General features: G+C 57.2%; 1 protein-coding gene across 1 annotated transcript in view; it reads left to right on the top strand.

Moving 5' to 3' along the window:
• The window catches only part of SLC4A8 (solute carrier family 4 member 8), a 28,190-nt gene that overhangs the window by 2,651 nt on the left and 12,764 nt on the right, over positions 1-12,775 (top strand). Inside the window, exons 2-14 of the mRNA XM_040088699.2 lie at positions 2,983-3,064; positions 3,759-3,893; positions 4,311-4,446; positions 5,160-5,320; positions 6,503-6,688; positions 8,025-8,113; positions 8,202-8,359; positions 8,702-8,789; positions 9,383-9,529; positions 9,690-9,781; positions 10,430-10,604; positions 11,540-11,673; positions 12,472-12,717. Coding sequence (XP_039944633.1) covers positions 2,983-3,064; positions 3,759-3,893; positions 4,311-4,446; positions 5,160-5,320; positions 6,503-6,688; positions 8,025-8,113; positions 8,202-8,359; positions 8,702-8,789; positions 9,383-9,529; positions 9,690-9,781; positions 10,430-10,604; positions 11,540-11,673; positions 12,472-12,717 — 1,829 coding nt within the window. The remainder of the gene's footprint in view (positions 1-2,982; positions 3,065-3,758; positions 3,894-4,310; positions 4,447-5,159; positions 5,321-6,502; positions 6,689-8,024; positions 8,114-8,201; positions 8,360-8,701; positions 8,790-9,382; positions 9,530-9,689; positions 9,782-10,429; positions 10,605-11,539; positions 11,674-12,471; positions 12,718-12,775) is intronic.

The following is a 12,775-nucleotide window of genomic DNA, read 5'->3' as shown; positions in this document are numbered from 1 at the left end:
CATTCGACACCCGGGTCACCTTTCCGGGCAGGTGACCTTTGAGTCCGGCGGCGCCGGGGAGGGAGCTCATTAAAGCAGACGAGGCTGGAGGATGGAGACGCTGGATTAGCTCAGCTCGGGAAGTCAGGCAGGGCTGGAAAAATGGGGCTGATCCGGAGCCGCCGTCCTGTGGCAGGACTGGCTCTGGCTGATGAGGATCCCTCAAGGGATGAGGCTTGTGCCAAAGCGAGACCTTCCTGGAATTCCCTGACTTCCTGCAGGAAATTTGGATGGGAATCAGCCCTGCCCACTGGCGTTTCTTTTCCTGACAGTTTGTACCTCGCTTGTTCTTTGGGAGTTTGGGTTTAAGCTCCACCCAAACGCCGATTGTCCTTCCCCAGGCAGGACGTGGGGTTTTCACCCCAATCCGCAGAGTTTTCCATAAAGCAGAGCTGAGTTCTTCCCATCCACGGCGTTTCCCGAGCGGGCAGAGTTTTGGGGAGCGTGGCTGTAAATGATCCCTGCCTTGGCGCCGTGGGTTCTGATTCCGTCCCTTTTTGTCTCTGGAGCTGAGGGACACAAGGCGCCACCTTGTCCTGGGGGATTCCGACCCCCTGATCCATCTGGAGCCCCCCCCAAACCGGGGATGACACGAGGATGAAGGGGAATGGAATGTCCTGAGTGGGAAGGGACCCACGAGGGTCCCCAAGGCAGTGACAACGTGACCCTCAGGGACAATCCCAGGGGGCTCTGCTGGGGGCTGTGCATCCCCCTGAGGGAGGGAAAACTCCCCCAAATCCTGCCGGAGTTTCCCTGCAGTGCAGGAGGGGAGGTTGGACAAAACCTTTTTTGGGAGAGAAGGAGACCGCCCGTGTCACCCGCGGGAGGCTCGAACCTGCCGCTCCCAAATCCCTCTGTTTACTCCGGCTGCCGCAGGCGTGCTCAAATTCGCCATTTCATTAAAATTCCCATTTTTAACTGCGGTTTCTCGCGCCCTTTCACCCCGTGCCTTTTCCAAGGTTGGAGTTTAGACCCTTTTGGCAGCTCTGGAGGGTTGTGACGAGGAGGGGAAAGCCACCGGCGCTGGAAAATCCGGCTGCTGGGCAACGTGGGCAAGCTCGGGAGAGGGCGGGGAGGGAGCAGCAGTGAACTCTGGAATTGGTACTCGGAGACCAGCAACTCATTCCCAAGGGGAACGTTTGTTCCTCTTCCTCATCAAACTGCCCGGCGACTGCGACCCGGTGGTTTTCCACCCGTTGGTTAAAGCAGGAATTTGGGGGAGCAGATTCCCTGTCAGTTTTCCCAGCTGAAATCAGAACGCATCATTTATTCCCCGTCATTCCGATAACCTCACGGAGTCTTTGTCAACCCAAGGGCAGCGTCTGCCCCACGGCGCTGGGAATTTTCCTTACAAATTCCGGCTGTGGTTGCTCCGAGCTGGTTCCCGGGGCGTGGGGGAGCTCCTGCTCCTGGAATTTCATCCAGCAGCCCTGCCAGTTCCCCCAGTTCCCTCGGGATTTTGCACCTTCAGAGCCAGGAATCAAAATCTGGGTGTGATTTTCGTTGTTTGAACCATTTTCGGCCTCCACGACGGCATCGACGTGAGGACGAATCTCATCCACTCCATCACCCCAAACCTTCCCTCTGAGCCTTCAGATGAGGAACAATTGGGAAACGGAGGGAAAATAGGGGTGGTTGGGCTCTGCAGGGTTTTTCTTTGCACGGATGGCGGAATTTTGGTTTTCTCAGATCGTCCAGGGGGACAAGGAAGGGGAAGGTGAGACGTGGTGACGTCTTTCCTTTAGTGTTTGGGGCACTGTAGAAATTGCTTTGCTGCTGTGGACTCCGGGACGGTGTGGATGGATGTAGAAGAGAGATCTCTGAAGTTAGGTTTTAGAAGATGAGGTTTATTGTAAGGGATGCGAGGCCTTGCTCTGAGCTGCCAGGCTGCAGCTCGTGGAAAGGCCCAGGGAGGTGGGGGAAGGGAGAGGTAGGGAGAGGAAATTCCAAGAGAGGAAAGTCCTGGGGGAAGGGTGCCAGGCAAAGAGGGCGTCCAGCCCCCTGGGGACCCCTTATCAGGGGGCTTCAAGGTGGGCTGGAACAGGGCTTGGGCCAATGGGGTCACAGATAGCTGATGCTTCAGGGGAGGGTCACAGGTGTGGGATGAACCCTGCATTGGGGGTGAGACAGAACATTCCCTTTGACCTCTGGGTCTGGCTGCAGGTGACCCTCAGCTGGTCACATCACTGTTTTCCCAGACATCCAGTAGCTCTCAAACATCAAAACTTGCTTTCAATTCTATCTCACTTACAGGCTTCACATTCTCAGAGTCCAAGAAATCATATTTATAGGGCTTTCTGGCTTCATCCTCCCCAACAGGGCACAAAAGCGTCAGGGAATGGTTCGGGTTGGAAAACCATCGGACCATCCCGCTCTGCCCTTCTGCCACGGGCAGGGATCCTTCCCCCGAGCCCAGGTTGCGCAGAAATCTCAGTTAAAAGATGGAAAATGCTGTTTTCCACGGAGAACTCGCACCGAGGGGAGCCTGAGCCTTGCTGGGGCGAAGAGTCACCTCCGCAGGACCTCGGGGGCTTTTTGGAGGCCGTTGGTGGCCACGTCCTGTGGCCAAGAGCCACCCAGGGGATCCTGCAGGAACCACCCTGAGACCAAAAGCGGCTCTTTCTCCCCAGCTTGGAAATCCCTGTGCATTTATTTCTTTTTAAAGAAAGGAACGGCAAACCCAAAGCAGGCGGTCGGGTATTTTTAGGTCTGAAGTGTCCAAATTTGGGTCTCTCCCCCCGTAGTATCCCCTCCAGACTCCCACTGTGTACGACGCGTATGGGTTTATTTGGGAAGGGGAAAAGGAACCTCCCACGGGCCCTTGTTTTTTGGGCTGTGCCTGGAGGAGGAGCTGTGATCCTCACGGAATGGTGAGGGCGGACAGGGCAGGTGAGGGGAACTCCACACACCCATCCCCAAATTTTCTCCTCTTCTCCTCGTCAGAGACACGATGAGGAGGCCGTGATTGACCAGGGCAGGACGAGCAACGTAGTCAACATCCACTATGAGAAGGAGGAGCTGGAAGGTGAGATCCTGCTGGGATCCTGCTGGGATCCTGCTGGGATCCTGCTGGGATCCTGCTGGAAGGGTCACCAGGCCCTGGGGAAAAGTCCTTGCAATGTCCCTTGCCCGGTGTCACAACAAGAGCAGCAAAACCCGTCATGGTTCTTGATTGAACAGCAAATTATTGATTTATTTTTTTAATGCGATGGCTTTTAAAGCCCTGGTGGAGGTCCCGGTGTGAATTGTGTCCGTGGGGTTGGATTTTCCCACTTGGGGAGGGCAGGAGAATCATTTGAAGCTGTGCAGATTCCCTGCTTTCCTCCTGGAGTTCACCGTCACGGGACTCCTTTGATCTTTCCTCGTCCCCTTCTGCCATAAAAAGATTTCAAAACGATAATTATTGTATTTATCTCCTGCCTAATGAGCAAATCTGAGGGTTGGTGGTGGTGTTTTCCAGCCCAAGCTGGAATTTGAGCAGGGTTTTGGTGCCTTCAGGGCACACTTAGGTGACCCCAAACCACCCCTTGGCGTGAAGCTTGAGTAAAACGGGCTTAGAAAAAGGGACGGGTCAGGGATCCACCGAAATCTACCTCAAGGGAAGTCGGCGCGGGATTTTTGGGGCCTGGACGATCCTTGGGGGTCCCTTCCCACCGAGGCTCTGTGGTTTCCTCCCTGGCTGACCACCGGTCATTCCCGAGGTTCCCGTTTTCTCCCAGGCCACCGGACGCTGTACGTGGGCGTGCGGATGCCGCTGGTGCGCCAGAGCCACCGGCACCACCGCGCCCACAGCCAGAAGCACCGGAAACGGGAGCGGGAGAAGGAGCCGGTCCCGGCGGAGCAGGGATACCACTGTGAGTCCTGCTGGGGTGGCCACCACGGGACCTCCCAACCTGCAGATACTTTGTGCGGCTGTTTCCGCAAGGAAAAGTGTGGGGTTTTTGGGTTTTTTTCAGGTTTTTTTGTTTTCTTTTTTAGCAAGGCTCCTCTTTTCCCGAAGTTTTATCGGGTTTTGGTGGAATCCCCAGCGGATTTGGGGATCCTGGTGTAGAAGTGGAGGGGTGGGGAAGGAAAGGAGCCTGTCCTTACGGAGGGTGGGGTGGAGGCTTCACCTTCCCCGTGGCTCTGGGAGAGCCCGGAGAGAGCTGCGGGAGAGGGGCCAGCCCAGCGTTTATGGCTGGACCGGTCCCAGTGTGACACCTCTGGAATGAGAGCGTGCCGGGATGGATCCAAGCTCAGGAATGGGATGGGGAATCTCCTCCTGCCCCCAGACACCCCATCCCAGCGCGTCCAGTTCATCCTGGGCACGGAGGAGGACGAGCAGCACGTCCCCCACGACTTGTTCACGGAGCTGGATGAGATCTGTGTGAAGGAGGGGGAGGATGCCGAGTGGAAGGAGACGGCCAGGTAAATCCCTGGGGTTTGGGAATGGCAGGACGCTGTGCCAGCAGGGGTTTAGGTTGGATACTGGGAAAAGGTTTTTCCCCTACTGGAACAGCTCCCCAGGGAATGGTCACAGCCCCAAGGCTCCCAGAGCTCCAGGGACGTTTGGACAAAGCCCTCGGGGACAGGGCGGGGTTTTGGGGTGTCAGGGATTGGACTGGATGATCCCTGTGGGTCCCTTCCCACTCAGGAGATTCCATGGTTCTAGAGGCCAGGGAATGCTTGGACACCGGGGTTTGGGGATTAGTGGGATTTTTGGGGTTACCCTGGGCCAGAAGTTGGCCTTGATGGTCTTTGTGGGTCCCTTCCAGTTCCAGAGATTCCATGATCCTGTGATCCTCAGAGGTGCCTTCCACCTCTGGCTATTCCATGATTCCAGAGGTCGGGCTCACCGCTCTCAGTGGGATTGTTGGGATGTCCTGCACAGGGCCAGGGGTTGCGCTCTGCGATCCGTGTGGGTCCCTTCCAGTGAGGATATTCCACGAGGATATTCCATGAGGATATTCCACGGGGGTATTCCGCTGCCGGCTGCAGTGGCGGAGCAGTCCCTGTTCTCTGGGATACGGAACATTCCCAGCTGCAGGAACCTCCTCCCGCCACCCCACGCTTTTATCCGAGGCCTTGCAGGGCTGGAGCTGTTTTCTTTCCTTCCGGCCCATCCCACCCCAAATCCACAGGTGGCTGAAGTTCGAGGAGGACGTGGAGGACGGGGGCGAGCGCTGGAGCAAACCCTACGTGGCCACGCTGTCCCTGCACAGCCTCTTCGAGCTGCGCAGCTGCATCATCAACGGGACCGTGCTGCTGGACGTGCGCGCCGCCAGCGTCGAGGACATCGCCGGTACCGCGGGCACCTCGGCGCCGGGACACCCTGCCCCAGGGGACGGGGGGACAGCGCTCCCGGGGGGTCCCAGGGTGCCAGCGCTCCTGGGGGTTCCAGGGGGACAGCGCTCCTGGGGGTTCCAGGGGGACAGAGCTCCTGGGGGGTCCCAGGGGGACAGCGCTCCTGGGGGGTTCCAGGGTGCCAGCGCTACTGGGGGTCCCAGGGGAACAGTGCTCCCAGGGGGTTCAAGGGGAACAGTGCTCCTGGGGGGTTCCAAGGTGACAGCGCTCCTGGGGGGTTCCAGGGGGACAGTGCTCCTGGGGAGTTCCAGGGGGACAGCGCTCCTGGGGAGTTCCAGGGTGACAGCGCTCCTGGGGGGTTCCAGGGGGACAGCGCTCCTGGGGGGTTCCAAGGGGAACAGCGCTCCTGGGGGGTTCCAAGGGGACAGAGGTCCTGGGGGTTCCCAGGGGGACAGCGCTCCTGGGGGATTCCAAGGGGACAGTGCTCCTGGGGGTTCCAGGGGGACAGAGCTCCTGGGGGGTCCCAGGGGGACAGCGCTCCTGGGGGGGTTCCAGGGGGACAGAGCTCCTGGGGGTTCCAGGGTGACAGAGGGGTTTGGGTGTGAGCCTCTTGCTGGCAGTGCGGGGTCCGGTGGAAAGAGATTTTTGGGTTAGAGAGCGACTGGACAGAGTTCTGTAGCAAAAAGGGGAATGTTCTGCTGTAAAAAGGAGAATATACTGCTGTAAAAGAGAGAATATTCTGCATTAAAAGGGGGATATTCTGCATTAAAGGGGGAATATTCTGCAGCAAAAAGGAGAATATTCTGCAGTAAAAAGGGAGAATATTCTGCAGCAGAAAGGAGAATATTCTGCAGTAAAAAGGAGAGAATGTTCTGCAATAAAAGGGGAATATTCTGCATTAAGAGGGGAATATTCTGCAGCAAAAAGGCAGAATATTCTGCAGTAAAAGGGAGAATATTCTGCAGCCACAGGGAGAATGACCTGTGCATTTTTGAGTATTTCAGGACCTGGCTCTTCAGCTCTCCCTGAGTGCTGACCCTCGTTCAATAATAACTCATTCCAAGCCGTTTCCTCTCATTACACTGATTTCATTTTCCCTCCACGCCCGGGGCTCAGGGCTTTGAAGGCAGAGTGGCTGTGGCAGGGCGGGTTCCTGACCCGGTGTCCCTGTCCCACCCAGACCTGATCCTGGCCCAGCAGGAGCCGTCCCCGGAGTTCGACGAGCGCACGCGGGCCAAGGTTCGGGAGGTGCTGCTGAAGAAGCACCACCACCAGAACGAGAGGAAAAGGAACAACCTCCTGCCCATCGTGCGCTCCTTCGCCGATGTCAGCAAGAAACAGGACCTGCACCTGCTCGAGAAGCCAGGTGAGGTCCTGCGGGGTTTGGAGCCAGGTGAGGTCCTGCGGGGTTTGGAGCCAGGTGAGGTCCTGTGGGATTTGGAGCCAGGTGAGGTTCTGTGGGATTTGGAGCCAGGTGAGGTCCTGCGGGGTTTGGAGCCAGGTGAGGTCCTGTGGGATTTGGAGCCAGGTGAGGTTCTGCAGGATTTGGAGCCAGGTGAGGTCCTGCGGGGTTTGGAGCCAGGTGAGGTCCTGCAGGGTTTGGAGCCAGGTGAGGTTCTGCGGGGTTTGGAACCAGATGAGGTTCTGCAGGGTTTGGAGCCAGATGAGGTTCTGCGGGGTTTGGAACCAGGTGAGGTTCTGTGGGATTTGGAGCCAAGTGATGTTCTGCAGGAGTTTGGAACCAGGTGAGGTCCTGCAGGGTTTGGAGCCAAGTGATGTTCTGCAGGAGTTTGGAACCAGATGAGGTTCTGCAGGGCTTGGAGCCAGGTGAGGTTCTGTGGGGTTTGGATCCAGTTGAAGTCCTGTGGGTTATGGAATCAGGCGAGGTTCTGCCGGGCTTGGAATCAGGTGAGGTTCCACAGGGCTTAGAGCCAGATGAGGTTCTGTAGGGCTTTAGAGCCAGGTGAGGTTCTGTGGGATTTGGAATCAGGTGAGGTTCCACAGGGCTTGGAGCCAGGTGATGTTCTGCAGGAGTTTGGGATCAGGTGCATTTCTGTGGGTTATGGAACCAGGTGAGGTTCTGTGGGGTTTGGAGGCAGGTGAGGTTCTGTGGGTTATGGGACCAGGTGAGGTCCTGCTGGGTTTGGGGGCAGGTGAGATTCTGCAGGGTTTGGGATCAGGTCAGGTTCTGTGGGGTGTGGAGCCAGGTGACATTCTTCAGGGTTTGGAGCCAGGTGCGGTTCTGTGGGGTGTGGATCCAGGTGAGGTTTCTTCCAGGCTTTTCCACAAGGTGAAGGTTTCTCCAGGCATTTGGCACCAGGTCCAGGTGAGGGTTCTGGCCAGTTTTTAGCACCAGGTGAGGGTTTCTGGAGGAGATTTTCACCGGGTGAAGGTTTCTGTCAAATTTGGCACCAGCTGAAGGTTTCCATCAGGATTTGTCACCAGCTGAAGTTTTCTCCAGGAATTTGCACTGGGTGAAGTTTTCTCCCAGGGCTTTAGCTCTGGGTGAGGGTTTCTGCCTGTCTTTAGCCGGAGGTGAAGGTTTCTCCAGGGATTTGGCACCAGGTGAGGGTTTCTCCAGGCTTTGGCACCAGCTGGGGGTTTCTGGGTGACTTTGTCCCCGTCAGATTTGTTCTGGCAAATTACAAACACCCCAGCTCCTTCTTTCCTCCCTTTCTGAGTTTCCTTCTCTTCCCTCCCAGCCCAAACCCTCACCCCTCACCCTTCTCCCACCACGGCAGAAGCTAAAAACGGGGTGACCCCTGAGACCAGTGCCATGGACCTGAGCAAGGTGAGACCCCTGCGCCTCTCCCACACCTGGGGGGCCCTGCAGGGCTCCGTTTTTGGGGGATCCCCTGAGAACGGCTGGTCCTGCCCAGGCGGAGCTGCACTTCATGAAGAAGATTCCCAGCGGAGCGGAGGCGTCCAACGTGCTGGTGGGAGAGCTGGATTTCCTCCACCAGCCCCTCGTGGCCTTTGTCCGCCTGACCCCGGCCGTGCTCCTGTCGGGAATGACGGAAGTTCCCATCCCAACAAGGTCTGAAGGAGAAGCACAAAGTTTTTATTTAAAAAAAAAAACCAACCCCAAACCCACTTGAAATTGCCCCACGATTTGGGGTCCAAGGGGACAAGCGGGAGCTGCACATTTCTCCCACGCTGCTCCTCCCCTTTCTCCCTTCCCTGCTGGTTCTTTGAAACTTACGGACCAAATTTAATGAAATTGGCCCCAAAATGAGATTTGTGATTGGTTTTGGTGAACAACTCAGCCCATGGAGGAGGTGAAGAACAACTGTGTTCCCCCTCGAGGTCCCGGGGGTTTCCCTGGGTGCCCTTGGAGTGCAGTCACATTCCCCTCTCGGGTTTGGTTTTCCTTGCCCAGGTTCCTGTTTGTTCTGCTGGGGCCGGGAGGAAAAGCCCACCAGTACCACGAGATCGGCAGGTCCATGGCCACCACCATGACGGATGAGGTGTGACGGGATAAGCGGGATCTCGGGGTCGCTTTTGGGGCCCTGCACCGTTCCCTGTCCCCAGAGCAGTGAGGAGGAGGAATCGCTGTCCCAGCCCTTCGCTCACACCCCAAACCCAGGCAGATTTACATCACCCCAAATCCTGAGGGCTCAAATCCCCGCTGGGTTCGTCCTACACCCCATCCTTCCCTGGGGGTGCCCAGGACATTGTCCCCAGTGGTGGCATTGCCCAGGCCAGAGGAGCTTCTCCCCTTTAAGGCAGTGCCCCCAGTGTGGCCACGGGGGCTGAAATCCCGCCCGGGGTTCATCCTGCTCCTCATCCTTCCCACATCCAGGGCTGGCTCCGTCCCAGCGGTGGCACTGCCAGGGTGGGGGAACTCCTTCTCCTCCAAGCCATGAGGGACGGTGACCTCATGGAGGAGACGACTGCAGGCACCACAACGTCCAGCTTTCTCCTGCTGGGGGAACATTTCCAGCTGCCGTTTCCAGCAGGAGATTTGGGGATGACGATCCTGCCGTAGCCAAAGGGGAGCTGCCCTGCTGGGGGCACCTGGGGCGGGTTGTGCCCTCACCTGGGGGTCTCCTCTGGGCAGGTTTTCCACGACGTTGCCTACAAAGCCAAGGACCGTGCTGACCTCGTGGCCGGCATCGATGAGTTCCTGGATCAGGTCACGGTGTTGCCGCCGGGAGAGTGGGACCCATCCATCCGAATTGAGCCCCCCAAAAACGTCCCCTCCCAGGTGGGTGCTGCAAGGGGGACGGGCAGCACAACCACCCGGATACCAGTGAATTTGGAATTCCCAGTTTGGCGCGGCCACACTCGGGCCAGGAGCAAAACAAGCGGGTGGTTGATGAAATACCTGAAAAATACATGTTGTGAGCTGAATTCCGTGTTCACAGGAAAAGAGGAAGATGCCAGGAGCTCTGGATGAGAGCTCCTCCCACAGCAAGCCGGAGAAACACAGCGGTCCTGAACTGGAGCGAACTGGGAGGTGGGAGCTCTCCTGGTTTGGGGCTTTCCTCTGTTTTGTCCCCAAAATCTGAGCAGGCGCCTCCCCTTACAGCAGCTTTTGGGGTCACGTGGTTCAGGGAAAGGGCTCCGTGTTGTCACCTTGGTCCCCTGGGCTGGGCAGGGGGAAGATCTGGGCAGGTGGGACACCTGGGCAGGTGGGAGATCTGGGCAGGAGGGACACCTGGGCAGGTGGGAGATCTGGGAAGTGAGAATGTCTGGGCAGGTGGGAGATCTGGGCAGGAGGGAGATCTGGGAAGTGAGAAGGTCTGGACAGGTGGGAGATCTGGGCAGGTGGGAGATCTGGGAAGTGAGAAGGTCTGGGCAGGTGCGAGATCTGGGCAGCTGGGACACCTGGGCAGGTGGGAGATCTGGACAGGGGAAAGATCTGGGAAGTGAGAATGTCTGGACAGGTGGGAGATGTGGGCAGCTGGGACACCAGGGCAGGTGGGAGATCTGGGCAGGGAGGACACCAGGGCAGGTGGGCCCAGCCCCAGCCCCAGCACACTTGGGTTTCCTGGCTTTGGGGCGGGGGCAGGCCTGGAAACACCTCCAGGTGAAGGCATTTTCTGCACAAAGGAAGCCAGAGGTGCTCTCCCAGGGGAACAGCCTGGTTTTTCCCTCGCTGCAGGCTCTTTGGAGGCCTGGTCCTGGACGTGAAGCGCAAGGCGCCGTGGTTCTGGAGCGACTTTCGGGACGGTCTGAGCCTGCAGTGCCTGGCGTCCTTCCTGTTCCTTTACTGTGCCTGCATGTCCCCCGTCATCACCTTCGGGGGGCTGCTGGGGGAGGCGACCCACGGCCACATTGTGAGCTCCTCTCCCCGTCGGGAGCGCGGGGAGGGGGAAACGCCCCAAACCGACCCCCCTGGACTGGTGGGGAGCATCCCTGCCCACAGGGAGCGTTTAGAGCCCCAGCCAGGCCCTGCCAACCCAACCCCTTGGTCTCTTCCAACCCAACCCCTTGGTCCCTTCCAACCCAACCCGCTCCAAAATCCTTGAGATATGAGCCAGCAATGTGCCTTGGTGGCCAAGAAGGCCAATGGCATCCTGGCCTGCATTAGGAATTGTGTGACCAGCAGGAGCAGGGAGGTCATTCTTCCCCTGTACTCGGCACTGGTGAGACCACATCTTGAGTACTGTGTCCAGGTCTGGGCCCCTCGGTTTAGGAAGGATGTTGAGATGCTTGAGCGTGTCCAGAGGAGGGCAACGAGGCTGGTGAGGGGCTTGGAGCACAAGCCCTATGAGGAACGTTTGAAGGAGCTGGGGTTGTTTAGCCTGGAGAAGAGGAGGCTTAGAGGTGACCTTATTACTCTCTACAACTTCTTGAAGGGAGGTTGTAGACAGGTGGGGGTCGGTCTCTTCCACCGGGCAGCAACTGACAGAACAAGGGGACACAGTCTCAAGCTACGTCAGGGAAGGTACAGGTTAGATATTAGGAAAAAATTTTTCACTGAAAGAATAATAAAGCACTGGAATTGTCTTCCCAGGGAGGTGGTGGAGTCACCATCTCTGGATGTGTTTAAAAAAAGACTGGATATGGCACTTAGTGCTGTAGTCTAGTTGAGGTGTTAAGGCATAGGTTGGACTTGATGATCTTGGAGGTCTCTTCCAACCTCATTATTCTGTGATTCTGTGTGATTCTGAGATCTCCTGGCTGCTGTGAGCGTCCTTTAGGTTTTTTTTTTTTTTGTGGGTGGTTTTTGGTGATCCATTTACTCCCTGCTCCCTCTCTTCCCCGTCAGAGTGCCATGGAGTCGCTGCTGGGGGCGTCCATGACGGGCGTGGTTTATTCTCTCTTTGCCGGCCAGCCCCTCACCATCCTCGGCAGCACTGGACCCGTCCTGGTCTTCGAGAAGATTCTCTACAAATTCTGCAAGTGAGATGTTCGCCTTCTGTTTTTTTCGGGGAGAGGATTTTTTTAGGGTTTTTTTTTGGGGGGGGGGGGGTGCAGGGAGAAGATGTTTTTCTTCTCATTTTCTCGGCGGGAGTTGCCAGATTAAGTTGGTTGCTGGGTCTCGTGCTGCTGCTGTCGCACAGGAAGGGGGAGAGCCCTTGGGCTTGGGGGTCGTTTGGGGTTTTTGGCTCAGGGTCATTTCAGGATTTTAGGGTTAAAATGAAGCAGTGGGAGGAGGAGGAACCAGATGGATGCCCCAGGAAGGTGAGACAAATCGCTCTGGTTTGGGAATGAGGGAGGGTTTGTTTCCCACTGAGTACAAAACTTTTAAACCTGGTTTTTGCTGGAAGAGGAAGTAGATTTTGCCCAAATATCCATGCAGTTTCTGATTGGAATATTTTGAGTTTTGGGGATTTTATTGAACAAGTAAGAGCTTTTCCTGGGAAATGGCTCTTTTCTGTGACAGCCCTTTCGTCTTGGTGGCTTCGGAGTGAGGTGAACCCCCCTCACTAGAACCAAACTTCTCATTCAGCCCCAAGCTGACTCCGGCGGATGTGGGAGAACCTTCCACAACCTCCATCAGCCTTCAAGGCCTTCAGACAACATTAATTAATGCTAATTAAACACTCGGCTTCTCCACCCACACCCCGCAACCTCAAGGACACGGAAACCTCCGCTTCCACCCGCAGGCTCCCGCATCGCTCCCGGTTTTCTCTGGAGAAAAGCCTGGCTCCGAGGCCCGTGCTGGCCTTTCCCCCAGGAGCTTTTGTGGTTTTCCAGGGAATACACGCTCTCCTACCTGTCCCTGCGGACGTGCATCGGGCTCTGGACCGCGTTCTTCTGCGTGGTGCTGGTGGCCACCGACGCCAGCTGCCTGGTGTGCTACATCACCCGCTTCACCGAGGAGGCCTTCGCCTCCCTCATCTGCATCATCTTCATCTACGAGGCGCTGGAGAAGCTGAGCCACCTGCGGGAGACCTTCCCCGTGCACATGCACAGCCAGCTCGACCTGCTCACCATCTATTAGTGGGTGCTCTCCTCCTCGCCCCTCGGCTGGTGCCCCCGGGCTCGGCGCGGCGCCCTT

Source organism: Hirundo rustica, chromosome 35 (assembly GCF_015227805.2).
Source record: "Hirundo rustica isolate bHirRus1 chromosome 35, bHirRus1.pri.v3, whole genome shotgun sequence".
Lineage (NCBI taxonomy): Eukaryota > Metazoa > Chordata > Aves > Passeriformes > Hirundinidae > Hirundo > Hirundo rustica.
Note: the sequence above shows the minus strand (reverse complement) of the source record. Positions and strands in the feature narration are given on the sequence as shown.